Consider the following 10240-nt stretch of genomic DNA (forward strand, 5'->3'; position numbering starts at 1 on the left):
ATTTTTGATTAAGTATATTTTGAATATACAGTATATCAAATGTACGCTGGCATCACGAACTTTGTTTATGTAGGCCCTAGGCTGGCATCATGAATTCTGTTTGGTTGACTATGTTGACATGTCAGTTCCATTTCGTTGAGCGAGGAAACAAAGCTCTTTTCTTTTTATAACCCCTTTCCCCTTCCTCACCATATCTTGCTAATTATTGCTTTCCCAGAATTCAAATAACCACCTAATTACTGTGTAACAAGATGAAAACTGCAGGATTGCATTTTGTTGGAGTAAATGAAGAGCGTGGTGTTGTAAATAATTATCAATATGTACAATAACCCAACAAGTTATCAAAACCAGGCATCCAAAATACTTGAGAGAATTGCGACATATTGTGCAGCCAACATATCGTGTCGACACGAGAATAGTTACAGATGGATTCAAACTGTTGGAACCTAGATATATGTCTACCTTAGGCTCTAGAGCCTTTAAATAAGCACACCCGAGAACATATAATAAGCTCCCATGAAACATTTGAATGATTGAAGACATTAAGGCTTTCAAGAGGATACTGATGACTTTCTTATATCATGAGTCTTTTGACAGTGACGATTAAACAGTAAATGAAGAATGTGAGACATGAAACGTTAAATACTCTGAACGAATAAGGTAAAACGACAGTGGAAGTCCTGTAGAGAGTGGGGTTCCCCTGCTGTATGGGACTGGAAAAGCAGCCATCAAAGTAAGTAAAGTATGGCTTCTACTTCTAATGATGAATGTTGATTCAGTCTTCTTTATCCTCTTCAAACTACTTTGTCGTTGTGTGTAGTCACTAAAGTTCAGAGTCACAGAGGGGGTGACAGAAGAATGTCTCCAAACACGAGCATTGTTTTGTCAGGTCTCTCTTGTTTCTGCCTCCCCATATCCTATTATATCGGAACAATACTATAGAGAATACTGGAGCATTAAGACTGACATTTCGTAATAGCCAGGTGCCAGGAACCCACTATTAAATCATCCTGTTGAACTCACGTTCATCAGACGGCTTGCCCCAAAGTACAGCAGGGACATGCAGAGAACTTTTTCAGGGCAGGTGCTCAAGTGAAAAAAAGAGCAAAAATATAGAAATGAATGAGGCTAAATATATACCGGCTCAATATTCTTTCAAATTTATTTAAACTAGCCATTAATAATTCAAGAAAGATATAAACATGGCCAATATCATAGGTACCGGTGGGCTAATGTGTTTTCATGAACATGAAACCTAGAGTGCTGACTTCAAGTAGTACTAGAAAATTCAATAAAAGAAAAATCATATATATATATATATATATATATATATATATATATATATATATATATATATATATATATATATATATATATATATATATATATATATATATATATATATATATATATATATATATATATATATACTTTTACATAAATGACTGCAAGAAAATCAATCAGTATGATCAATACACTTGGCCGATAACCAAACCTTATCATTTTATATTTGTAAGAGAGCACTTCGGTTTGCCATTTCTTTGAGTATGCTGATAACTTCACTGTTGTTGATTGTGATATCCTTTTCAACGGCTAGCGACAAAAGATCAGATAACCTCTCCTCACTGGACAGGCTATGTAGCTTTGTCTTCACCAGCTCGAGTTTGGAGAAGGTCCTTTCCACTGTTGCAGTTGTGATGGGTAGAGTGGCATAATTTGTTAAGAGTTCAAGCATAAGTGGCAATATCTCCTGAACATTGTTTTCTTTCATCAGGTTGAGCATTGTAACTGCAGTATTCTGTGGCAGGCAAGGAAATGACGAATAGAAGATCTTTAATTCCAACCGTAGCTTGTCTACTTCTTCTAACTCATAAAACTGGCATAATTTTTACAATGACTTGAACGTCTCTTCATTCACAGGTTCTTTCCAGTTATCTTGGTCTGTCATACAATGAAAGGCATTTAGGATACCCCATGTTGTGTTGTGACCACCTTTAAATCTTTTGTAGCTCTTGTGATATTGTATCTAAAAACACATAAAATACTCTCACACGGTAGTACTCATCTAAGGATGGAAATTGCTGGTCCTCAGTAGCAGATGTAGCACTATACTTGTATCTTTCAGGAATTGTTCTTCTTCTGCCCTGTCCAGGAATCCTGAAACTTCTCATCATTTCTTAATTTTCTTAAACTTTGTAGCACTTCATCCACAATTCTGTAGGAGGCAGCCAAATCAAAGTCTTTGTGTTGCACGGCATTAGAGGGATAGGCAGTTTCTTTGAAAACTGGAGTGGCAATCTCAAAACAAACAAGAAATTCAAAGTTAATACTTTGCAGCGATATTGAGGCATCCCCTGCTGATGCATCAGAAGGATGTTCTTGCACTATCTCTTCTAGAAATTGCTTTAGAGGTGGAATGACCTTCCTCGTGGATTTAAGAGCTGACTTTTGGCAAGCCCATCTTGGGTCTGATAGCTTCTTAAGTTCAAGTGGGTGGTCTTCTGGATAAAATGCTTTCTGGATCTCCACGAAAGCAATATGCCGTTTTGAAGAGTTAGTAATAAAAGCATACAGTTTCTCCACCAAACTGATAAAAGTTACAAACTGAGTACTTGATTTGGCACTTTTGACTAACAATAGATCTAGGCTGTGTGCATGGAAGTGTACATAGAGTGCCTTTGGGTTCTGTCTTTGGAGTCTGGACTGTAATCCATCGTATATTCCATTCATATTTGCTGCCCCATCATGGTAGACGAGAACGACCATGAATGGGAGGTAAATCTGTTGTTGTTTGCAGATGATACTGTACTGGTTACAGCCGCGGAAGAGAAGCTTGGCCGATTAGTGACAGAATTTGGAAGGGTGTGTGAGAGAAAGAAGTTGAGAGTTAATGTGGGTAAGAGTAAGTTTATGAGATGTACGAGAAGGGAAGGTGGTGCGAGGTTGAATGTCATGTTGAATGGAGAGTTACTTGAGGAGGTGGATCAGTTTAAGTGCTTGTGGTCTGTTGTTGCAGCGAATGATGGAGTGAAAGCAGATATACATCAGAGAGTGAATGAAGAATGCAAAGTGTTGGGGGCAGTTAAGGGAGTAGTAAAAAATAGAGGGTTGGGCATGAATGTAAAGAGAGTTCTGTATGAAAAAGTGATTGTACCAACTGTGATGTATGGATCGGAATTGTTGGGAATGAAATTGACGGAGAGACAGAAATTGAATGTGTTTGAGATGAAGTGTCCAAGGAGTATGGCTGGTGTATCTCGAGTAGATAGGATTAGGAACGAAGTAGTGAGGGTGGGAAGGTGTAAGAAATGAGTTAGCAGCTAGAGTGGATATAAATGTGTTAAGGTGGTTCGGCCATGTTGAGAAAGTATAAACTGGCTATCTGCTAAAGAAGGTGATGAATGCAAGAGATGCTGGGAGAAGTACAAGAGGTTTGGATGGATGGATGGAGTGAGGAAAGATCTGGGTGATAGGAGGATAGATGTGAGAAAGGCAAGAGAGCGTGCTAGAAATAGGAATGAATGGCGAGCGATTGTGACGCAGTTCCGGTAGGCCCTGCTGCTTCTTCCGGTGCCTTGGATGACCACGGAGGTAGTAGCAGTAGGGGATTCAGCGTTATGAAGTTTCATCTGTCGTGGATAACGGGGGAGGGTGGGCTGTGGTACCCTAGCAGTACCAGACGAACTCGGTTGAGTCCCTTGTCAGGCTGGGAGAAATGTAGAGAGGAGAGGTCCACTATTTTGTTTCATTTATTTGATATCGGCTACCCCCCAAAATCATGGGAAGTGCCTTGGTATATGTATGTATGTATTATCATTGACACAGATAGCCGGCATAGGCGGCGGGCCTGTAATACATCCCTCTCAAAAGGGCACTTTTAATACAGTAACAAAAGGGGCATGTGCTTGGACACCCCTAGCACCCACCCACCCTCAGCACGTCCCTGAAGTACAGTAGTTATTAGAGTATCTAGAACTTCCATTCCACACCAACAACAACAGGCCCTAATAACCAGTCACAATGAAGATCCATACGATGCAAGTGAATGCTAAGATTACCACCAACCCCACGAACGGAAGCATATTTCTCAATAAACAAATCCCTCAAAACGAGTGATTGGGCACAACCAGTATTACGCATGATATAAACAGGGTGTAGTGAACCACCATCAGCAGCAACAAACCCCTTAGCAGTGTATGGCTTGTAAACCTTATCAACAGGTCTGGAATTGACAGGCTTCCTGTCAAAAATGTGGTAATTTCTAGTGTTAACCTCTACTGGTAGCACACCATAACGAGACTTTTGTAGAGTTACAAGAGCCACACTTTTATCTTCTTTACTTTTCAACCAAAAACATTCAGACACTGTGTGACCTGGTTTCTTATAATAATTACATACTACATAACTGCTAGTAAAAGAAATAGTATTAATCACAAGGGATTTGAGACTTGACATATGAATCAGAATTAGAACTTTGATCTACATCATCAGTACCTGTATGCTTATTTGTATCCCTATAGTCTTTTGATCTATTAAACCTTTTATCACTATACCTATACCATCAGCACATACGGCTTTTCTGCAAAGGGTAGATAACTTCCTTTCACTTGAGTAAACCTTAATGTTCTCACTAACACTATTCTTAAACTGTTCAATAAAAACTATTTCTTTTAATCTCTCAAAATCATCCCTACAATCTGCTGTTTTACACCATATATCAAATCAATCTGATTGTTCTATACTAAATTCTACATATGTCTGCTTATCTTACTTTGTCCAACTCCTAAACTTCACCCTATAAGCTTTGGGTCTTAATTCACAGGCTTGTAAAAAAGCATTTTCCAAGATTTCATAATCATGTAGGCCTACTATATACTAAGGAATGGAAGCATAAACTTTTTGTGCCCTACTACACAAATCCCCTGATAACATATACGACCAACTTTCTGGTGGCCACTTACATTTTGAAATTGCTACTGAAAATGATAATACCAATTCCCCAATATCGCAAGAGGTTCTGCCCCTCTCTTTTACTCTTCTCCTGTACTTCTCTTTCTCCCTATTTCCTTTGTCTCTCCCTTCCCGAGTACCTGCCTTTGAGCTATAAACTGGATTGTATCCAAGGGTACTCTTTCTTTCCCCATATTCCCCACTTCCCTATTCTTATTATTGATTTGACTTACATTTCTTAGCTTTTATCACAAAACAGACAAAATATTCATCTAAATCCTTTTCAGTAAAAGGTGGTACATCTCGGTCTTCATAAATAATTACTTACCTAGATTTATCTGGATCACTAGAACTAGTCTGCTTAATTTTTTCAAGTTCTAACTCTTTTTGAACATTAAGCTCATGAAGCTTTTTTTCTGAGCTTCCCTATCTTTGAGTCTCTTCTTAGCTTCTAATTGTTCACGTTTTAACTCAGCTTCTCTTCTCTCATGCTCAGCCTGAGCTTCTAACTCTTTTTCTCTTAAACGAGCTTCTATTCTAAGCCTTTCAAGTTCCACCGCAGGTCAAACAGAACACACTAATTCTCTATCCATTGTATCTAAGTCATCCTGAGGTGACACATCGCCTTTAACCAAATGTTTAACTAACACATGTTTAATATCCCTTTCCTTCATTGAACTTTTAACATTAAGCTCAGGATGTTTGCCTAAACTCACTAAGCTAGATTTCTTGAGATCACTTAACTTCTCAATTTGTGGATCCTCATGAAATTCGAAAAAAACCCGATGTTATTAAACTCTGACATGTTTGCTGGCTATTTTAACAAGTAACAACATACGTTTGCTTCACGAACGATGTTGGAATTACAAACAGAATAACACTTCAGATCCCCGCTAGCCCCCAATTCTGTTACGTTCATCTATTGTATACGACGTAGATTATGCAAAATCTCCTTAAAAAGTTTTTTAAACAATAGCAAAAATTTAACAGCAATATGAAAATAATAAACAACAAACAAAAAATAAAACAATATTGAAGATATAACATAAATATTTACAGCATTACTGAAAAATTCACAGAACACTCACAGCAAACCAAAACTAACAAACACAATTTTGACGGGCTGCCAACGCAAGAGCCCCTGTTCAGGAAAATGCTGGACAATCTACTAAGCAAGGTTAAATATCCCTACACACTGCCGATGCAAAAGCCTGTGTCCAGCAAAAGGCTGGGCAATTTATCAAGCAAGCAAGCAAGCAAGAATAAACACATGAACTGCAAAATGGAGGAACCAGGAATTGCAGCCCAGGAAGCAATCAGGAGTACAAAAATGGCAGGAGCGCAGACCTACTACACTGATAGTACTGTAGATCCTGGTATTCAGACAATAGGAGCTGCAGTATATTCCAATAACTTTTTGGCCTGCTGAAGAACATCATACAATGCCTCCACTATGCAGACAAAGCTTGTTGCAATAATAACAAGCACTAAAAAACTCCATTCAAAATGAAGTAGGACCTGTAGTCATCGATACTGACTCAAGATCCTCATTGCAAGCCTTGCAACAGGAAAAGAACAAGGAAACCAAGCCTCTACTAGCTGATATCAAAGCCCTCCTATATCAACACAATTAAAGAGACAAACCTGTGACTCTCAACTGGATTCCCAGTCACATTGGAATACCAGGGAATGAGAAAGCAGATGAGCTAGCCAAAAGCACCAGACACATAGACAGAGTATAGATACACATGGGCCACAGACCTAGTGCCTCCCCCATTGACAGACATAAGCCAAGAGAGCAGGCTATATGCCTCCAGATACTCAGGCTGGGGTATAAAGCAAATTGGGAGATGTTGGAAAATAATAATGAAAGACCCTGTGAATATTGTGACCTCACACCACAACAGGCCTTCCTGCATTACCTGCTAGAATGTAGAGAAACAGCATAACTGAGGGATAACCTTCAAGCGGACATCAACTCGTAACATGCCAGGCAGACTGCAGCCACATTGGTAAAAGCAAATGTCAAAAACATAGAAAAAACAGATAATTGCTGTCAAACCTACCAACTTCTGAAACCCTCATCAAAATCCATCTCATCCCCTCACCGTAAGGCCCTAAACATATCATCCCTTTTATTTTTCCCTAACTTTTTCTACTAAAATATTCCGCAGGCACCCTAGGGAGTAAAGGGTTGGACAACCCCATCTGCAACATTTTTCTATGTTTCAAAGGCCTTACAACCTCTTCAAACTACCACTATCCGTGGCAAGATGGACCCCTTCCACTATCACCATCATCTTTCCTTCTGTTTGCATCTGTCTCTACAACTAGAAACCTTTCAAATTTCCTTTTGTTTAAAAACCAATCTGTATTTTATAGGTTACCTACGGGCCGAACAAGGGAAAGGCCCGTACCAACAGGAATTGTTGGCTACAATACATCGAACAAACGAAAGTTGTTACCAAGTAGCACGAGTTGACTTTCCAAACTTTTATAAAGCAAGGGACAGATGGCATTGTGTAGTTTCAGGTATAAAATGTTGACATGAAGAAATATGGCTTCTTCTTCTAATGATGAATACTGATCTAGTCTTCTTTGTATTCTTCAAAATACTTTATTGGTGTGTGTAGTCTCTAAAGTCCAGAGTTACAGAGGGTATAGCTGAAAAATATCTCCAACACAAGGAATGTTCGGTCAGATCTCTCGTTTCTGCCTCCCCCTGATCTCTAAATTGGGCTGCAAATGTAAGAGGCCGTGTCCAGCACAAGGCTGTATACTCTTAAAAGCATCTAATGATCTTTCAGCAAGCTCAAGAACTCTCCTATCGGGTACAAGGAAATCAACCAGCTCTGTGCCAGTTTGGTGGCAGAAATTTTCAGCTCTGACATACAATGTTGACTTTCCAATAAGCTCTTATAGCGAAACCTTCATCTGGTGTTTCTGCTATAGCAAGGAGCACTAATATTGTCAAGACTTCTGTCCTTTTTACAGGAAAATATGCAAGGAATGCACTGCATACTATGATCACAAGGGAAAATTTGTGTTCTTTGCTCTGAAGCTGGCTGCCGAGCTGGGCTTGCAGCTTGATTGGGAATGTGTCCCGCACAAGATATGGTGCAGATCCATTGATTGGAATCTGTACCACGACATCATATATGGACTTGTCACTAGAAGGAATAAGGAGCCTCCATTGCACAAGAAAGCCTTATAACTGAAACTCATCAACATTGAGTTCCCTCACTTTTATACCCCAGGAGTTCTCTAAAAGATGATGAAGACACTTGGCAGGCCACCTAGAAGACTTAGTTTTAAACCGAATACAGATATCAACTGCATGAAGACTGCGCCTAATAGATATTATCAGGAACGTGATCGTCTTGTTCTTGACCCCTCTCCTCAACCAGTGAAGATGCCACCTGCCAAGAAGAAAAAGAGTAGAACAACAGTGAAACCACCTAGTGCCACCTCCAATGCCACACTACCTACTAGCACTCCAACAACAGAAGAAGAAGCGTCAACCATGGACCTGGATCCTTCCAAAGGCACTCGCCCTCCTGCTTTGGCTGAGACACATAAGCCAGACAGCAATTGCACATCTAACCTAACACAGCTACTTACTGAAGTCACTGCCACACTCACCCCAACTGTTGGGCTTACTTCAGAACTTGCTAAAGCCACTGCAACACTCACTCCAACTGTTGAGTCTGCTCCAGAGCCATGGCCATCCTCTATGGATCCAGAGCACTTGCCAAAATTCAAGTTACCAGCCGTAGAAGGCGTACCTTCCTATGCAGCAGTTGCTGCCATTGCGGCCTCGAACCCAAGAATAAAGATATCTGCCAGAGCCAATCTAAAGGGTGACATGATCATTACACCTAAGGATCTGGATAGGGCCAGCCTTTTCCACAGAGAAACCTCCCTGGCCTATCTTGATCCTGCCAGGAAATTGAGGAAAGCAGTTGTCTCCAAGTATTCTGTCAAGATGCCACTGTCCTTCATAACTGACTGCAATAATGTTGCCCATGCTGAACACCATTTGGGCAGCCATAAGAAGCCTTCCAAGAAAGTCACACTCACCTTCATGGGCCAATCCCACCGTCACTGGACCTCGGACTGTGGGAAATTTTCCCCATAGACGACTTAGACATCGACTAGCTACGCTGCTTCAACTGCCAACATTTTCGCCACCACAAGGAGAACTGCAGGAGCCCAATGGTCTGTGGAATCTGCAGCCGCCGGCATCACACCCAAGAATGTATTGACATCCAAAAAACCAGGTTAGAAATCCTTCCGAAGTGTCCCAATTGTGGTGGATCTCACCATGCCTGGAACAGGAGGTGTCCAGAGCAATATAGAAGATTGACAGCATTAGCCTACAGACCGTCCCACCTACCATTGCACCAGCTGCCCCGCCACAGCCACCTAAGACCCAAAGAGCTCCACGTTCCAGGACTCCATGTTAGACTTCCACTGATCCTGACCTAGTCACCCCCACTCCTGTCACTGCGGTCATGCTCATGGGGCTGAGCGACTGCACCTCAATACGTACATTTATACTCGTGGGGCTGAGCGACTATACGTCCTTTCTGAGGGCATGTCTTGGTTGTGTATGCTCGTGGGCGAGCTGATTCTCTAGCATATGTGTCTAGTAAGTTTGAAAATTAAGATTGCTCTGGTCAGAACAATACACCTAAGCAGATTGTCATGAGCCGAGATCTAATAAGACCCTGACCACACTGATTGGGTCTTCCAACTTGGGGGCTATGACTGACTGCCTAAGAGCCCCAGCATGGAATAATATCCGGGCAATCTATGTACGCACGCACGCACCTGTCTTTTTATATAAGGAACAATACTCTAGAGAATTCTGGATCGTTCAAGACTAACATTATGCAATAGCGATGCTCCAGGAACCCACTCTCGAATCATCCTCTTGAACTCACGGTAGTCAGACGGCCGGCGCCGAAGTACAGTAGTTATGAAAAGTGTCTAGAACTCCTATTCCAGAACACAATGATATTTTGAGTTACAAATATATTAACATATATAAAAATTGATAATTTATTTTCTTATTTTTACATCAACATATATGAAATAAAACGAATTATTTTATTTTTACCTCAACATACATGAAAAATAAGCCATTTACACAAGTTTTGTAATATAATATACATAAATTTAACCTAACATATAACACTTAAGAGTATAAATTCATTATAAAATAATAGAGAGCCTTGGCTTACTTTCTGGATCTATTATTAGTCCTGAAAAGGAAGTTGAGAGCGAT

The 10240-nt window shown here is 40.3% G+C and overlaps 1 protein-coding gene across 1 annotated transcript; it reads right to left on the minus strand.

Moving 5' to 3' along the window:
- Window positions 1-2121: 2121 nt before the first annotated feature.
- LOC137618891 (zinc finger MYM-type protein 1-like) lies at window positions 2122-2766 on the minus strand. Its single transcript, XM_068349095.1, has one exon. The coding sequence runs from the start codon at window positions 2764-2766 to the stop codon at window positions 2122-2124; it is 645 nt and encodes a 214-aa protein (XP_068205196.1).
- Between the last annotated feature and the right edge of the window lie 7474 nt (window positions 2767-10240).

This window comes from Palaemon carinicauda, chromosome 25, assembly GCF_036898095.1.
Source record: "Palaemon carinicauda isolate YSFRI2023 chromosome 25, ASM3689809v2, whole genome shotgun sequence".
NCBI classification, from domain to species: domain Eukaryota; kingdom Metazoa; phylum Arthropoda; class Malacostraca; order Decapoda; family Palaemonidae; genus Palaemon; species Palaemon carinicauda.